The following is a 19,440-nucleotide window of genomic DNA, read 5'->3' on the forward strand; positions in this document are numbered from 1 at the left end:
ATAAATAGTAAACCGTGCTGTGGCATTTACATAAAGAGGAACACATGAAGCAGGGGTTGTAGCTCAGTGGTAGAGTGTTTGCCTAGCATGCACCTGGTCCTGGTTCAATCACCAGCAACAAACATGCACCACACACACACATTTCCACCACTGAATCCTAAATCTTCCATTGGTACAACTATTCTTGACCCTTGTTTTAAATCTTTTGGAAAGGGGCTGGAGGTGTGGCTCAAGTGGCAGAGTGCCTGCCTAGCACCTGCCCTGAGTTCAAATCCTAGTACCACTCCCTCACAAAAGAACGAAGTCAAAATTAAATCTTTCGGAGAGGGATATAAATGTATTGCACCTCAGAGCTATTTGCTGATGGAGAGAAGTTCCTGAGTGAAAAAGACCTTCCTTCTTGTCAGAACTCTTCTCAGCTCTCCTCACTCTGGCCTATGGACAGAAAGCTAGAAATAACCTTCGACTAGCAAGAACAATTGCAGGGCCAAAAGTAATTACTCTTACTTTACATTTAACCAAATGTGATTTAATATTTGAGAACATGAGAAAACTCATTATTCCCTGAAAAAGGGATTAAATTAATTAGACCATAATAATATTCAGTCTTCTAAAAATTCTATTTTTGTTTTTTTCTTTTTTTAATGTGTACTGGGGATTGAAACCTCAGTTTTGTGTGCTCTGGGAAAGCACTCTACCACTGAGCTATATCCTCACCTCTCCATTCTTGTCTTTCAGGATCCAGACTTTATTGGCCCATTTTGAGACCAAGAAGATGTCTGCCAAGAAAGTCCTTCACAGTCCTATGTTTACACTGGAAAATTCACACTAATAAAACTTCACTCCAAATGCTACTCATGGAATTTAAGGTAAACATACAATAAATTCCAAAGAACACAGAGAGGCTACATGCAATTTACTACCACTATGAATTGTCCATAATACTTACACAAGGTGGATCTGTCCATAAGCCAGGAAACTTTACTAAAATGTATTTCCTTTGTATGCAATCAAGGTGAAGGACAGGAAGAGGACCACATGGAAAAGACAAGAAAGTATATACATCCTCAAATTGTTCCCAAACTGTAACCATGTCTTACCTTTTCAGGTCAACGGTTGTGACACTAAATACAACTCCTTTGAGCCAAAGAATCATGAAGAGCCTCTGGGAAAAAGGGCAGTTTCCTATGCTTTCACCATCACTGCCAGCCTGGAAACAGAATTAAACATTGGAAAACAAGGTCAAAATGATGCCATTCAAAATGGCAGTGCTTCCTATGAATTTTAACCAAGGACACCAGCAGATAGGAAATGTGCACTGTGGACAGAGGGTGGAGATTGAGAGGTCTTCATTATTTATCTGTCTTTCATTTGCCTCATTTTCTTCTTAGAAATGACTACGTGAGCACCAGCCAAAGGGCTTTCTGCAATGATGGAGAGACTGTAGTACCGCTCCCGGTGTGGTAGCCACTAGCAACATCTGGCTTGTGTGAGTACTTTCTAAGGCTAGTTCCAATACACTGAATATTTTGTTTTATTTGTCTTTAATTAAGTAGCCACATGTGGCTTATATCTGCTACGGTGCATCAATCCCTAGGGCAAAACATATATCCTTGCCTTAGGGCAAAGAAAAGTCTCTCATGGGTTTTATGAAATGTAAAACTCATTTCTTATTCTGACAGCATTTTTTTTTCCTTACTTGCACTGTACTAAGATAGAATGTAACTCAGTAACTTCTGAGGCTAATATTTTCCTGTCACCACAATTACTTTAGCAAACCTGGTTCCCTTCCTTAACTTCTACCACATCAGGCAGAGCTAGTGATCTGGTTTTCACCTGACAGTAGTATTCTTTATAAGGTAATGTAAAAAGGGGAACTTGTTAGGTATGCCTGTCTCCAAAGAGTTAAATAACTGCCAACCTCTTCCCATTAAAAAAGCAAATTTCATTTTAAATACCCACTATCCTGTTTTGCACATTCCTTCAGGGAGCAAGAAAATAATAAAAGATAATTTTGCAATTAAGTAATTTCTACTCCTATTTAATGAATGGAGCAGTTGACTTCCATGAGCTCAAAGATAAGCCAGAATTTTCCAAAAAGTCCAATGGGACAAATCTTTAATTTTATCAGGTATGCCCCAAGTTTAGAAAGAGAGAAAGGAAACATTTTGACATTTGCTAGTGACCAGCACAGCCTCTTTTTACCATGAAGTCTATGGAAAGCACCAGAACCAACTCTTCAGCAAGCCATTCAAAGAGGCTAGCAAAAGTACTGTTTATCATCCTAAAATAACTCTCAAAAAAAAAAAAAATCAGTAAAATGTTGCATCAGAAAAAAGTGACAGGTGGTGGCTGGGGGTACAGCTTAGTGGTGGAGCGTGGGGCTTAGCATGTGCTAATAAGGCCCTAGGTTCAAGCTACAGAACCAATAGATAAATAAATAAGTTAGAGGAACTAAGTTAAAAAAAGGACATATAAGGAGGATCAGCATCTAAGTCACAACTGAAATTGGCTTTAAAAAAAAAAATCTGTCTCAACAACAACAAAAAAAGTAGCCAAAAACCAGTGACTCATACCTCTCATCTCCGTTTGAGGCCAGCCCTGGGCAAATAGTTCCCGAAACCCTATCTCAAAAATACCCAACACAAAAAAGAGCTGGCAAAGTGGCTCAAGTGGTAGAGACCTGCTTAGCACACTTGAGGCCCTGGGTTCAAACCCTAATACCACCAAAAAAAAAAAAAACCTGATCATTTTTATCAGCAACGAAACATATACAAACGTAGCCAGAGAGAATCATAAATTCCTAATGCTGCAATGTGTGCAAAAATTTACTTTCAAAGCTAGAAGTATGGCTCAAGCAGTAGAGCACCTGCCTAGCAAGCATAAAGCTGGGTGTTCAAAAAAAAAATCTTTCAAAAGAAGGTCTTAAAGTTTAGTGTAATTAAAAATAATCCAAGGAAAGCTTTTAAAATGAAGGTCTCTGGCAGTAGAATTAAGTAATTTCTACTCCTATTCAATGAATGGAGCAGTTGACTTCCATGAGCTCAAAGATAAGCCAGAATTTTCAGGATTCAGCAGAATCCTGTGGGGCCTAGGAATCCTTGCTTTGTTACAGGTACCCAAAGTAAGGTGTCTGGGGAACACTGGTGCGGGAAGGTTAGCATGACATGCCAGTTCACAGTACTAAGGCATTGTACTGTATGTGTACAGCAAACTGGTACCTACAGCTACTTCTTTAGTACACTAACCATCCATTTGTAGCATGGAAAACTAACTACATACAAGGTTATTACAGATAAAGTCAATACGGTACTTTTTTGAGGTACTGGGGTTTGAACTCAGGGCTTACACCCTGAACCACTCCACCAGCCCTTCTTTGTGATGGGTTTTGTCAAGATCATGAACTATTTGCCCAGGGCTGGCTTCAAACTGCAATCCTCCTGATCTCTGCCTCCTGAGTAGCTAGGATTACAGGCATGTATCACCGGTGCCTGGTTCAACACAGTACCTTTCCATAGAGCTTGGTGATGAATATTTTCACAACAGATTGTAGCTGTTGTTAAATTTTATCATTGTTGTTTTGCTTTTTATTCCTCTTATTTTTAATATGCATTGCAGCCTTAGAATAGATACATGAAAAAGCATCCCAAATTTGAAAGTAATTGAAAAAAAAACAAACAGTAAAGTTTGGTAGACAAAGTTAGTCTGACTCAGGGGCTTCACCCTTTTCCATTTATTTAATCTATAACCTTAACTATAATTTCCCAAGGTGCCCATCACAGCAGTATTAAAATCATTAAACTGGTGACAAAGGTGTAAGAAAGATGGTATGTGTGGACACTTCTCACTGCCTCTAACAGTAATACACACCCATTACTTTAATAATAAATGAGACCTGAAGCACTACAGAAAGCCAATAGTTTGTTACTTATTATTCTATATTATTTTCTATGTACACATATTTTTTTCTTTTAAAAATGTGATCAGAGCCAGGCATCAGTGGCTCATGCCAGAGATCAGGAGGATCTTGATTTGAAGCCAGCCTAGGCAAACAGTTTGTGAAATCCTATCTTGAAAAAACCCATCACCAAAAAGGGTTGGCAGAGTGGCTCAAGGTGTAGGCCCTGAGTTCAAGCCCCAATTCTGGAAAAAAAAAAATGTGATCAGGCTATATATCCCCTTTTCACAAATTGCATATTTTATTCTCAATTAATCTAATCAGTCTTCTGAAGGCTGTAATGTCCTTGGCCAGAAATGGTGTCAGAGAAGGCCAAGGAGGGAAACAGGGCCCCTTCTCTCCCCTCCCATCCCCTTCCCACCGCACTTCCTGCTAGGGTGGGGTCAGAGGAGGCCTAGTAGAGAGACTTTGATCCTCAACCAGCAGTAATGAGGCCACCTCCACTGGGATATCAGTGGTACCACCTGGGGCACTGGCTTTCACCCCTGCCCAGCAGTAATGAGGTGCCTCCCCACCTTGGGTAGCTGGTGAAGCACCTGGACTTCCATCTTCACTTGGCTGTAACTAGGCAATGCCACCACCATTCTCTCCTTCCCCAATCCCTCTCCCCACCAGAGAAGTTTAAACAGAAGTGATAAACAAGATCTGGGATTTTATAATAGGAAATACCCAGGTTTCAATTAAACATCACCTGTACTACCAAGAACTGTATCAAACTGAATTTTAAAAGGCAATCAATAGATGCTAACACCAAGATGACTGATATGTTAGTTATCTGACAAAGTATCTATCTAAAGTAGCCAGGATAAAATTGCTTCAATGAGTAATTATCAGTAGCTTGAAACAAATGAAAAAATAGCAAGCCTCAGCAGAGTAATATTAGATACAAAGAACCAGATGGAAAATTTTAGAACTAAAAAATGAGGCAACTGAAACAAAAGACTCAGCAAATGGGCTCTCTATGGTTTTGATGCTAGTGTGCCCCATGTGTCCATGCATTAAAGACTTGGTTTCAGGGTGGCATTACTGTGGTGCCATAAACCTTCAGGTGACAGACCTCATGGGTGAGTTAGGTCATTGTGGGCATGCTACAGAACTGTGAGACTCCTGCCTCTTCCTCGTTCTCTTCCCCTTACTGATCCTGAGGACAGTTCTAACATTCCTGGTCACTGCCACCCAGCACAAGCACCAGAGGCCCAAAGCAATGGATCCACCAGATCTTGGCCTAAAATCTCCAGAACCATGAGCCAAAATAAACCTGTTCTTTTTAGAAGTTATTTATCTTCTGAGTTCAATCCCCCCAGTACTGCCAAAAGAAAAAATAAAGTTATTTATCTTGGGTATTTTGTTGTAGTGAGTAATAAAGGCTGACTTATACAGCCTCAAAAGCCAAATGGAGGGGACAGAGGAAAAAAAACCTGAACCGAAAGGACAATAAAAATTATCCAATCTGAACAAAAGAGAAAAGGTAAACTGAAAACTGAGTATTTCTTACATATTTCCATCTTTTGATGTCATCCATCTGCCACTTGAGGGTTTCACTGTATGCTATTGGCCCAACAATTTTACATCTAGAAATGTACCCTATTAGTAAAAAAAACACTTGCCAGGTGCAGGTGGCTCACGCCTGTAATTCTAGCACTCGGGAGCCTGAGATCCAGAGGATAAAGGCCAGCCCAGGTAAATAATTTGAAAGACCCCCATCTCCAAAATAACAAGACCAAAATGGACTGTACATACAGCCCAGGCATTTGAGCACCTGCTTTGCAAGCATGAAGCCCTGAGTTCAAACCCCAGTCCCTCGCCCTGCCCCCCCCCAAAAAAAACACACTTACACTGATGTCCAAAGATACAAATAAGAGGAAGAAACACTGAAGCATTGTCTGTAATAGCAAAACACTGAACACCAGCCACACGCATCAGTAAAGGATTTGTTAGATTACAGACAACCACCAGAGGGTGGAAATCTGGACCACCCGTTCAGCTGCCGTGAGTGAGGGTGGGGCCACAGTTTTGTTTTTCCTGTGGTGTCTGGAGTATAGCAGCTATTGTCTGAAAGTTTTCAGCCTAGCTTAGGCTTCCCTGGGTCTGTGCCTGTTAGTGTTTCCAAATTGCCTACTTCTTTAATTCCAAGTCTGGGGTGTATAAGGCAAAAACCTCCAGAAGAAACTGAACACCATCTACTCCATTCCATCTTCCCAGAAGCAGTCTCTGAGTGTCAAATTTAAGATGAAAATTCAAATGTTAAATGTAGTAGTATATTTGTACAGTGGAATGTTATTCAACAACAAAAAGCAGGATTGCAGGGCGCCAGTGGCTCACACCTGTAATCCTAGCTACCTAATAAGGCAGATACCAGGAGGATTGCGGTACAAAGCCAGCCTGGGCAAATAGTTCCACGAGACCCCATCTCAAAATAACCTTCACAAAAATAGAGCTTGTAGAGTGGCTCAAGGGGACGGCCCTGAGCGCAAGCAAATAAAATAAAAAAGGCAGGGTTAAGGGCATGGCTCAATAGAGTGCCTGCCCAGCAAGAGCGAGGCCCCAAGTTCAAACCCCAGTACCAAAGAGGAAGGAGGAGGAGGAGGAGAAGGAGGTGGAAGAAGAAGAAGAGGAAGGAGGAAGAAGAAGAACACCCAAAAAGCAATGAAGTAATCCCAGCACTTGGGAGTCTGAGACAGGAGGATCACAAGTTCAAAGCCAGTCTGGGCTACACAGTGAAACCCTATCTTAAACACAGAAAAAAGCAATGAAGTACATACATGCTATAGCTTGGGTGAACTTTGAAAACATTCTAAGTAAAAGGAGCCAGTCTCCAAAGTCCACATATTACACAATTCCATAAATATGCAAATCCATAGAGACAGAAAGCAGATTGGTGTTGCCTAGGGTTTAGGGTCAGGAGAGTGAGGAAAACTGTTAATAGGTACAGAGAGTCTTTTGGAGGTGACAGAAATGTTATAAAGTTAGATTCTGGTGATGCTTGTATAACTTTGTGGATATACTAAAAGCCTTCTGATTTTTACCTTTTACATGGATAAATAGTATGCTGTAGGAAGTATATCAAACAAAGCTCTTTTTTAAATGCATAGGTAGAGTATAAGCACAAATATACACATGCTAAAAACAATTTTTAATTTGGGTTATATACTTACAAAGTTATGATTTCATGTTACAAAAACACATCTAGGTTTTCTTAAAACTTTGAGAATTCAAGTAATCAAAGAGAAAGTGTGAGTAATTGCACTAACACAGAAATAATCACAAATTTCCAAATAAAGAATGAATCTTAGGGCTGGTGGAGTGGCTCAAGTGGTAGACCACCTGCCTAGCAAGTATGAAACCCTGAGTTCAAACCCCAGTACCACCAAAACAAAAAATAGTTCCAAGAATGAATTCCTAAAATCTACTTGAGTTCTGTTCTTATGAAAGGGATATTTGTGTCTATCATGCTGTCTGGGGTTCCTCTCACTCACGATTGCTCACTAGCCTCCACGTCCAGATCTCTGTTGTAATTCTGGAATTGCCTAATACTGGTATTTAATGAGAAACTGCTGGGTTAACTCCCACATTGCAGAACAGGGGTTAATGGCAGACGCCATAAATACTTTAATGTTTTACTAAGTCAAGGTGAAGGAACTGCTCACTTAGAAAGCCTAGTTTAATCACTTTTTAGACTAGTTAGACTTTAAAATATCTTAAAAGGAGAGGTTTAATTTTGTTCCTCTCTTTCTTTGGGTTTATGGGACTGGGGGTGAGGAGTGAGGATGACTGGGAAAAAAAGAGAAAGAAGCTGAGACCTGAAGGTAAGAATGGGCTCCTGATCAACCACTTATTTTCCTCAACACATTTTATAGGGAATGTACAGAGCAGCATGTCTCCAAAAGAATACTAAACTTATTCTTTTGGAGAATATCCCACTTATCCCTGTGTGGCTCCTGTTGATCCAAATTAGCTGTGTGAACACTCAAAATGGCTTGGTTTGATTTGGATTAACTTACAGATCACAAACCAACATGACAATTACTCACCTGGCTTCTATTACCAGTTTCTTCAGAATTTTTCTTAAGCACATGCTGGAACAAAGGTTTGGACTCTAAAGGTTTAGTAAGTTGTTATCTTTCTAGAGGGTCAACAAAAATGCAAAAAATAGCAAGGCTTGGAACGAGATATATCTGGGTTTGAATACTGACTTCATTACTTAATTAGCTGTGTAATCTTAAGTTGCTTAACATGTGTAAAACTGACTAAACATGATGAGTATCACATAGGTTAGTGAGAATTTAGAAAATGTTATTTGGCTGAAAAGATACTCTCTATTCACAACCTAAGGCCTAACTCCAATTCTTCAGTTCAAGCACTTAGTCACTAGAGTCCCTATATTACTTTCTCTTTCAGAAAACATTAAAAGAGGAAAAAGAATCTAAGTATCTTCCACATTACATTCTTCTGACATGTGGGCCTGTGCTTTAAGAAATGGTTTATATAAAGTTTAGTCCACAAAATGGAGTAAAACAAAGATCTCCTTCGTTTGAGATGTCAAAAACCTCTGGCTAACTCCAATCTCTGTCATTGTTTCCAGGCCATAACCAGATTACAGAACTAAAATTTAACAAATAAAGTCAAGTGATACATTGTAGAATTATAACATGCTTAAGCTCTGCCTATGTAAATAAAAAACAGTCAAGGGTCAGGCACAGTGGCTTATGCCTATAATCCCAGCTTCAGAATGCACAGATCTGTAGGATCATGGTTCAAGACCAGCCCAGGCAAAAAGTCAGTGAAATGACACCCCATCTCAATCAACAGCCAGGTTTGGTGGTGCGTATCTGCGGTCCCAGCAACACAGGAGACACAGAATAACCAAGGTCTGAAACCAACTGAACAAAAATTGAGAAACTACCTGAAAAATAACTGAATCAGAAAAGGTCTGGGGCATGGTTCAAATGGTAGCGTGCCTGCCTCACAATCACAAAATGCTGAGTTCAAACTCCAGTACTGCCCAAAAAACACAGCTAAGCACAAGACATTGGAAAGACCTCAGTTGCTACCATTTCCTTGTTCAGCATCACCAACTCCTAAAATCTACATTCCAGACAAAGCCTGTGCCACTCAGAGAGGAACTGATAGTTTAAAATAATACCCCCACTACCAGGGCAAGATGTAACTATGAAAGACGAACTCTGCTCTCCCAAAACAAGCTCTTCACAAGCATTACTTACCTAGTCAATTCTTACCTCCGCTCCCTCAGCACAGGGTGGTAGTTAAGAATACTAAGAGAAGGATTCAGAAAAGCCCACTCCTAGCTAAATGACTTTGGAAAAGCCATTTAACTTCTTTGGGCTGTTCTCTCATCTATAAAATGGGGACTCTATCAGTATCCCTGGATTGCAGAGGGGATCAAAAGGTTAATTCATATGAAGGGCTTAGAATAGCAAAACACTCTCAAGTGGAGGGACAAACGAAAGTGCCGTCCCCATCTTTTCTTACTTCTTGATGGAATATGGACATGAATCTTGTATCTTAAAAAAGCAAGCAAACAAAAAATCTTCTCACTTAAAACATTAAAATGCAGTAAACCACAAGTTATAGAATGAATGTGGAAAAGCCCTGACGATGAAGGAAGTCTATGTAACCAAAGTATATAGGAACAGGATCCTCAATTATCTGGATATAAAATCCTCAAAGAAGTGGGTTTAAAAATGCAAATTACCAGGTCCCACCTCCAGATACACTGACTCAGTATGTCTGTGGTGAGGGTTCAGGCACTTCAAGTAATTCTAATTCTGATGCATTAGAAAATACGGTTGGTACACTGTATTTTCATAAACAATGACAAAGTGGAAAAAACATGCAAAAAAAAATAAAAATGGGAAAGAGTGTGCTCCATGGTTAAACTTTGAATTCCTCATGATACTTTCTGGACTTTGCTCTTTGCAGGCCAGTAACCTGATAGCTGTTTGTCAGAATTGGTAAATAACGATTTCCTCCCCACCAAAGGAATGCTACCCTATCTTGCCTTAACCTTGGACATAGCCAAACTTAAACCAGCCAGAATAAAACCACTAAGACACTCAGACTCAAGGGCATTCTTATTTCACACAAACTAAGAAGCACAGGTAAGTACATTTTAATGCAAAAACAGCACTGATGTCCTGAAGAATTTGTCTTAAAACCAAACATAATGTCAAGGACAATTTTGGTGATCCAGAGTCCTTTATAGATCAGTGCTGTGGAACAGCTACATATAGTGTAGAAGAGCAGCTATCCATTCTTATTACGGTATTATACTATAAACGTCTTGGCTTGTCAGGGAGGAAAAGGATTCTGTTGTGATGTTAGGACCAATATCTGACTTGCAAAATAGGCTGGATTTTCCACTTAGAAGCTATCTAATGAGGGTGTAAATCACTTATAATCTCTTCGGGTCTTGGTTTTCTATTCCAGAAAAGGTAAGTAGGGAGGGAAACACTGATTTGCTGATGTTGATGACTGTAATGTAACAGAATTATACATGCAGGATGTATCCCTACCCTTCAGAAATATACACCAAAGTATTTAGGGGTTACAGTCACAAACTGTGCAACTTGAGGAGAAAGCAAACAATAAAGCAAGTGGGGTGAAATGTTAACAGGAGGTAATCCCAGATAAAGGGTGCTCTTTGAACTGTTCTTATTCTTGCAACTTTTAAGTTTGAAATTATTTCCAAATAAGGTGGGGTTTTTAAAAATTATTAAACTAGTTTCCACTTCAGTTCTAACAGTTTCTAACTACATTATAGCTTACTTTTATTATACCACTTATGCATTATCTCCACAAATTAAAATCTTTTTTTTCTTTTTTTCAACACTAGGGACAGAATCCAGGGCCTCCTGCCTGCTAGGCAAGCACAGCTACATCCCAGCCCTCAATCTTTTAGAATTAAAATTTTTTACATTTTTTTTTGTTTATCAATCATATAAGTACCTAACCACCAGAGAGCCGGTGATCTTAGAAAATATGGTGCCTGCGTTCATATCACCTATAGTCTACAATGTTTATCTGAACTATTTTAGAATTTGAGAATATACTACAAGAGAAAATTTCAGCTTAAAACACTTTGAGCTGGGCGCCAGTGGCTCACACCTGTAATCATAGCTGCCCAGGAGGGAGAGATCAGGAGGATGGAAGTTCAAAGCCAACCCCAACAAATAGTTCACAAGAACCTATCTCGAAAAAGCCCTTCACAAAAAAGGAATGGTGGAGTGGTTCAAGGTATAGGCCCTGAGTTCAAATTCCAGCACTGCAAAAAAAAATTTTTTTTTAATTTAAATTAAGCCACCATCTTTCTCAAATATATATATTAATCTCCAAATCATTTTGGGACAAGGCCACAGAAGGCACTTTGTAAACTCTGTTAATTACTCTCCCAACTTCCATTCTCCCACTTTTTTCTAAAAATAGAACTTTTTTTTTTTAACCCTGGTTTTTTTGAGACAGGGTCTTGCTGTACGGCCCAAACTGGCCTCGAAGTGTTGATCATCCTGCCTTAGCCTCCCAAGCACTGGTATGACAGAAGTATACAAGCACACCTAACTCAGAACTCCTATTTTTAATCAGACATCCATTCCTCCTCCCAAGGAATGCAAGAGATAATGACCCAATTTCCAATCTCAGGGGAATTCCAGAATGGTTCTAAGCCTGTCTTTAATAGTTCCAATTCCCCTACCAGTGACTGACTTAAACATAATCATGCGACCTAGTTCTCATCACTGAAACACAGGATCTACTGGGAAAAATGTCTTAAGACCAAATTGTGCCAGGTGCCAATGGTTCATTCCTGTAATCCTAGTTACTCAGGAGGCAGAGAGCGCAGGAAGATTGCGGTTCGAGGCCAGCCCAGGAAAAGAGTTCTACAGACCCTTTGTCAAAAATACCTAACACAAAAAAGGATTGGTAGAGTGGCTCAAGTGGTATAGCACTTGGATAGCAAGCGTGAGGCTCTGAGTTCAAACCCTAGTACAAAGAAAAAAAAATCCTGTGTCTTAAAACAGATTCTAGAAGAGGAACCCTTTGAATGTGAAACATGTGACTGCTGAGGCAGTAGTCGAAGGCTGAAACCAACACCAGAAGACAGAGTCTAGGAGAATCCCAAAGAAGCAGGCTAAGGGATATGGTCAAGTGGTTGAGCTCCTGCCTAGAGAGCTCAAGGGCCTGAGTTCAAAACCCAGTACAGCAAAAAATTAAAAAAAAAACAAAGAAGCAGAAGCAGACTGGACACTGACATGCCACACAAGGAGCAGTCAGCTCTTACTAGTCTTCTTTCACAGATATACTCATCTTCAATGTTAAAGTCAAAAGCCAATTTGAATTTTTTTTTTTTGACAGTACTGGGGTTTGAACTCAGGGTTTCAGGGTTGCAAGGAAGATACTCTATCACTTGAGTCCCACCTCCAGCTCTATGTTAAAGCCAATTTGAATTGGGTTTTTCTGTCATTCACAATGGTTAGTATCCAAATTAATATTGCCATTTACCTCAATTTAGACTAGCAGAAGAGTTGGAGATGTAGTGGCAAACATTTTCCTAGCATGTACGAGCCCTGGATTTGATCCCCACCACCTCCAAAAGGAAAACAAGACCAAAGACTAGCAGGAAGAATGGAAGAATATGTGATAAGGAATGAAAAAAAAAAAAAAGTCTTATATGAGTAAAAGAGAAACAACAACATTCCAGAGCTCTGCTTTGTTTATAATTCTATTTTCCCTAGTTTAGACTATTCTAAGTCTGGTAGTCTCTGCTGCTCAACTCAAGTTGAGCAGATGGCTTCCTTCTTCCCTCACAGAACAGCTTACAGAACACTCCTCACCTAGGACCCACTATAGTAAGCAGTGGGGAACTAAGGACATGAGAAAGATATGACCTGACCCCTGCATCTTAGATATGTGCGGAAGAAACAGATAACAAGCATTTAAGTTAAAAACTGTAAACAGCAGTAAGTGCTGAAGGGTAGGTAACAAGTCCTCAGAGAAAGGACAACAAGCATCTACTTTAGATAAGATGGTCATGACATCTCTTAAACCAAGCAAGATGAAGTCTGTGACTAGACACACAGCTAGGAGCACAAGAAAAAGTGCAGGGGTAAGATTTCTAGACCAAATTAAAGGACAAATTTTATGCCCATAGAGGACACAAATCATTCATTCATTTAACAAGTTATTTGCCAAGAGCCTGTTGTATGAACAAAAGGGGAGAAAAGCATTTAACACAATGCTGAACAGCAAGGCCTGAGCGCAGAGGGCCTGGTCTGATATGGTGGTTCTACTAACAACCTGTGATACAGGGCCGCAGTTTCATTATGTGAAATTCCTACTTCACAGTTATTGTGAATATTGAGTGAATAAACTGGTGGGTAGCTTTTAAAATCCTGGCAGCATGTAATAAGTACTCAGTAAAAAAAGTGGCAAGCACAAAAATGTATGGGGGGGGTTGTCAAGAGAATAGAACATTAGGTGCTGCTGAAAGAAGTGAATGGGTAGACTACATGAGGGCAAAATCCAATTTTCACTCAACAATAAATAGCACCACCGTATGCAGATCAGACAGAGTTGTGGAGCTGATAAAGAACAGAAGCCAGAAAGAGAATGACAGAGCATCAGTGCATCGCACAGCATAAGATGGGAAAGTAGAGGATATAAGGTGAATGAGAGTTACTGCGATCATGGTGAAAAGCCGGCTGGAGATGGAAAGAAATTGGTTAAATTGGATTAGGAAGGCACAACCCTAAAGACTTGTGGATGATTTAGAGGAAGTGAGAGAAAGCAATTAAACGACTCTTAAATGTCTGCTTGGAGCAAGTGAGTGGAGGAAACCAAGATGGCGTAAGGGTGGACCTAGAGTCCACCTGAGGACGAATCCACCTCTGTACTAACTGCCTTTTGGTAATACTTTCATCTTTTTTTATATTCCTTCTACGTTTATTTTTTACTCATATGTGCATACAATGTTTGGGTCATTTCTCCCCCCTCACCTCTCCCCCTCCCTTACGCCCCCCGCCCCCTCCCTCTCTCCCCCTTTTTATCTTTTTTTTAAGACTTAAGAAAATACTCTAAATGCTTATAAATGATAATCTAAGTTCCTGCCCCTAATTGCTGCCAAAATGTTAAAATGCTTAAAAACAATAGAACTTAATTTTTTTAAAAATGCTGAATGTAGGGCCTAGCAGAATGACTCCCACAGAGAAGGATGGTGAGAAAGGCCATTCTGCCGTCAGTGAGGTAGGTGGTGACAGAGAATGCACTATCAACATTCACAAGAGCACCATAGAAGGGGATGAAGAAGCTGTCCCTCGGGCACTCAAAGAAATCCAAACATCTGCCATGAAGGAAACGGGAACTCCACATGTGCACATCCATACCACTTCTACAAAACTGTCTGGGCAAAGAAACAAGGCCTGTAACATACTCATGTGCAGATGTGCAGAAAATGTGAGGATGAAGATTCATCAAACAGCTCTACACTTTGGTAAACTATGTCCCTGTCACCATGTTAAAAGTACAGTCAATGTGGATGAAAACCAACCACTGAGTGTCACGTGAAGTTATGAAAGTGCCCCCAAAATACTAAATGCAAAGTATTCATCAAAACTACTAGTTAAAATAATGCAGGGAATTAATGTCAGTTGAGAACAATTCTGAGTACTTTTGTTACTTACATGAAGCCAAAGAGGAAAACAAAGGCTTTTAATCTGCACTAAAATCAAATGTCTAAGCCAGAATCATTTTTAGAAACAGTGTCAAATGTACAATGACCAGACATTCCACCCCAGCAGAACAGAACCATAATGAAAACTGTTTGTATTCACTCATCAAAAGCCTGAGAGAGGAGAAATAAAGTCTATTATTTCTTCAGAATAGATTATAAAATACAATTTAAAAAACTGAGGGTGTGAAGGTAGCATCTCCTCTTTTCACAGGGGTCCATCTTTTTTTCTTCCAAATTCTTCATTAAAGGCATATTGTTAGGCCAGAGCCAGAGACAGGAGGAGAGCAGGAAAAATTAGAGGCAGCCCAGGAAAAATTAGTGGGAGACCCTATCTCAAAAACCAAGCTGGGCATGATGGCACATGCATGTTCCCAGATACTTGGAAGGTGGAGACGGAAGATCACAGTCTGATACTGGCCCAGGCAAAAGTATAAGACCCTATGTGAAAAACTGAAAGCAAAAGGGCTGGGGGATGAGCACTTGCCTAGCAATTCTGAGGCCCCAAATTCAATCCCTAGAGAAGGGCACACTGTTGTGGGATGGTGGGCCATCCGTAACTCCACCACTTGGGAGGTGTAAACAGGAAGATCACAGGTTTAAGGCCAGCCTGGGCTACACGGCAAGACCGTGTCTCAAGCAAACAAACAAAACAAAAAAACTTCAGTGAAGGGGAAAAAAATTAAAAACCTGAATGACAAGAAAAAACACAAAAAGATGACCAAGGCCTGCCTGGATGGATCTGGATTATACTCCCTGTAAATATCATTTAGAATAAATCAAAATGTTGCCAAAGCTGTCTGGAAACAAGTTAATAGCCACCAGTTACTTCAGTTTATTTCCTAGTTGATATGCCCTATCTGAAGTATTTTACATATAATACACCTCAGATAGCACTGAGGTTAGGCATTGCTTACTCACATTTTTGATAAGGAAATTGCAGTCCAGAGATGCTAAGTGATTTGCTAAAAGTCACACAACTGCGAAGTGGCAGAAGTGAGGTTTGAACTCCCAAGTCTACACTATTAGCCAGCAGGATCTTATAACCAAGGTTCAAAAGGAGATGCTACACTCTCACCTGGCTGGTCTCATAAATCTTATGGTACAACCACCAGCTCACTGACATTGGCATCAATATTAAATAGGATAAATTACCTGAACTATAATGAATAGAATATGGGCCAAAGATGATATTCCCAAAGATGGGAAAGGAAGGGAAGGAGGGAAGATGGCAGGCAAAAAAGGGAAGCCCCAAAATCTCCATGAAACTCTGTCCAAATCTCTGGCTGACACACACACACACACACACACACACACACACACACACACACACACACACACACACACACACACACACACACACACACACACACGTCACTCCAAGGAGGCCAGCAGAAAGAAACAAAAGGAAATCTAAGTTGCCACCTACCAAGAGGGGGACCTTAACAGTTTGAGTTCACTGTGTTAATCACCTACTTTGAGAAAGAAACAAAATCATTACTCTCTCCAGAGGAGCACAACAAAATCCAAAGTGCTTACAGCTTACCATTTGTAACATCCATAAACAATCCAAAATTATTACCCCCAGGAAGAAACAGAAAATTGGGAACCATTCTCAAAATAACAATAATAATAATAATAGTCAAGGAGCCATAGCCTAAAACGACCTAGATTCTAGAGTTTGTAGACAAGGATTTTAAAGAAGTTATAACTATGCTCAAAGACATAACACAAAATATGCTCAAAATACAGAAAGAAAGAAAATCTTAGTAGAAGCTGGGTGTGATGACATATGCCTATAATCCCAGCACTTGGGAGGCCAAGGCAAGAGGATCTCAAGTGCAAGCGCAGCCTGGGCTACATAGCAAATTGGACACCAGCCTGGCCTACAAAGTGGGACCATGTCCCCAAAACAACTAAACAAACAAAACAAAAACCTTGGCCAGGTGCAGTGGCTCACACATATAATCCTATATTCTCAGGATACAGAGACTGGAAGGATCAAGATTCAAGTCCAGTCCAGGCAAAAAGTTCATGAGACCCCCATCTCAATCAATAAAAGCTGGGCATGATGGTATACTCCTGTCATCCCAGCTGCATGGGAAGCATAAAAAAGAGGATCACAATTCAGGCCTACCTAGCCCGGCGTAAATGCAAGACTCTATCCCCAAAATAACTAAAGTGAAAGGGGCTGGGGTGCGTGTCTAGCAAGTGCAAGGCCTTGAGTTCAAACCCTGATACCGCAAAAAAAAAAGTATGCTATAATTAAAATGCTAAAAAGCCAAGAAAAAAGAAAATCTTTAATAAAACAGCTGAATAATAACCTGAATGATAGTTGAATTATCATTAGAAGTAATAGAGACTAGAAAACACAAACATTTTTAAAGTGCTGAAAGAAAAACAAAAATAATCAAAACCCTACATCCAAGCTAGGAGTATTAGTTCCAGCCTGTAATCCCAGCACCCAGGAAGCAGAAGCAGGAGGCCAGGCTGTGCTACACAGCAAGTTCAAGACCAGCATAGGCTACAAAATGAGACTCTGTCTTTAAAAAACAAAACAACAACAACAACAACAACAAAAAGGGAACCCCAATACCACCAAAAAAAATTAATAAAGATGGTCTTTTTAGTCAAAGAATAATACTCTTGAAATATTTTTCATTTCTCTGGTGGCAAAGTGTCTCCGTTTCATCTACATTTGTCTTCTGATGGACTAGTAACTAGGAGAGTTTAATTGTCTGGATCTGACTTTGCATTCTCAGGTCTCAACTTCCTATCTAGGCCTACACACTTAAGCCTAAGGCACTCTGCCTTATAAAATGTACCCAATAGACTAAACATCACCCACTTTACAGATGAGCACACAGAAGATCAGTCATGATACATGCAGGAGTAGAACCTGGCCTCCCAGTTATATAATTTTAAGATTTTGATATGCTTCTCCAATCTGTCATTAACTTTAGACCAATGGCTGTAAAATGAGCAGCTAGTCAAACCCAAATTACATGTTCAAGTTCAAAAGCTGTATACTACCTTTATCTCTGTTATTTTACTATGAGGTAATACTCCAGAAACAGACTTAACATTCCTTTACCTGCTTCTATCCCCATACCATGCATACACACCAATTTTGCCCCACCAAGGCTAACAGACATTTACTGGATTAATAAATCCATAGGAACAGATCAAGGTTTGTGGCAGGTGGGAGATATAAAGATGAAGAAAATAGCCTGGAACAAAGATATAATGAAAGAGGATTCAGATGAGTAGCATGAAAACATTTAACTGTTCTAGACAGATTGCAGGAAGGGTTAGCTCTGCTGAGGAGCAACAAGGCCAGTGAACGATTCAGAAGATATCTGAATTGAACCTTGCAGGACATTTGGTTTCATGAACAGACTCCTAAGTTTCTTACAGCTAGCTGTATTCCAAACTATTTCTAATAAGACAGACCATAAACATACACAGTCCTCCCCTTCAGAAACGAAGCCCATTCACAAAGTGGCTGAGCATCTTGGCACACTTGCAAACACTGTAAGATGAACCACCAGAGCTTAAAACAGTTAATGTGAGTAAGAATGCTTTGGGGAGCTTATAAAAGTCCTTATTTTGAGAACATGTGCTCTGGCTAGAAACAGGACATTTTATTCCATCATTTCGTTCTACAACAGTCTCTAAAACCAGTCACTCAGAAGAAATCCTATTACCATGTAGTCACTGTGGGATCTGATTTAACAGCTAATTAGTTAATAACCCAAGAAAATACTACATACAGCATGCTTCTTACATGAGTCCAACCTTACTGTAAAAATATCTTTGACAAAGACAGAAAGATAAAACTTAAAAAAAGAAAAAAAAGGCTGGGTGCCTGTGGCTCACACCTTCAATTCTAGCTACTCAGGAGGCAGAGCTTAGGAGGATCAAGGTTCAAAACCAGCCTGGGCAAACAGTTCAAAAGACCCTAGCTTGAAAAAAACCCATCACAAAAAAGAACTAGTGGAGTAGCTCAAGGTGTAGGCCTTAAATTCAAACAGCAGTATCAGAGTAATTCTAGCTTCTTGGAAGGCTGAGATTAGGGAAGATTATAGTTTGAAGCCAGCCCAGGGAAATAGTTCTCAAGACCCCATTTCCAAAATAATCAGAGCAGGGCTGGCAGAGTGACTCAAGAGAACCTTCCTAACAAGTGTGAGACCCAGAGTTCAAACCCCAGTGCTGCAAAAAAACAAACAAACAAAAAAAAAAAGACAATAACCAAGCAAAAATGTACTGGAAGTGTGGCTCCAGGTAGAATGCCTGCTTTGTAGGCACAAAGGCAAATTCAAACCCCAGTCTCACCAAAAAAAACCTTTTTAAGTGAAAAAAAATTAAAAAAAAAAAAGATGGGAAAATGACATGGTAAAGAAATTTGAATCACTTTTTTAAAAGAAAGATACCTTGAAAATGATTTGACTTTGTTTTGAGGAACAGAGGCAGGTACAGCTAGAATAATCAGTTGGGTAGCCTTTTAAGTAAGCCAAAAGTAGGGGCGGAAAAACACTGATTCAAAAGTCCTGGCTGATCTCATTAGCTCTGCCTAAGAAACTTTATAGATGTGACTTCACTCCTGGATTACACATCTATATTTAGTTTATACCTAATATGGATAAAGTCCCGAACTAACGGCCATTTCCTCTCTCTACAAAAAGAAACTTCCTTGCTTTTTCTATCAACAACGGGCAGAGTGTAGGCTCCTCTGAATGGAGAG

General features: G+C 39.9%; 1 protein-coding gene and 1 non-coding gene across 2 annotated transcripts in view; both read right to left on the reverse strand.

Annotated features, from left to right (window-relative positions):
- Clic4 (chloride intracellular channel 4) overlaps positions 1 to 19,440 on the reverse strand; it is a 66,963-nt gene that overhangs the window by 31,978 nt on the left and 15,545 nt on the right. Inside the window, exon 2 of the mRNA XM_020155979.2 lies at positions 1,101 to 1,210. Coding sequence (XP_020011568.1) covers positions 1,101 to 1,210 — 110 coding nt within the window. The remainder of the gene's footprint in view (positions 1 to 1,100; positions 1,211 to 19,440) is intronic.
- On the reverse strand, positions 1,703 to 1,836 carry LOC141425282 (small nucleolar RNA SNORA66). Its single transcript, XR_012450353.1, has one exon. It is a non-coding gene; the product is annotated as a small nucleolar RNA SNORA66 (small nucleolar RNA).

The sequence above is a fragment of the Castor canadensis genome, chromosome 7, assembly GCF_047511655.1.
Source record: "Castor canadensis chromosome 7, mCasCan1.hap1v2, whole genome shotgun sequence".
Classification (NCBI taxonomy): Eukaryota; Metazoa; Chordata; class Mammalia; order Rodentia; family Castoridae; genus Castor; species Castor canadensis.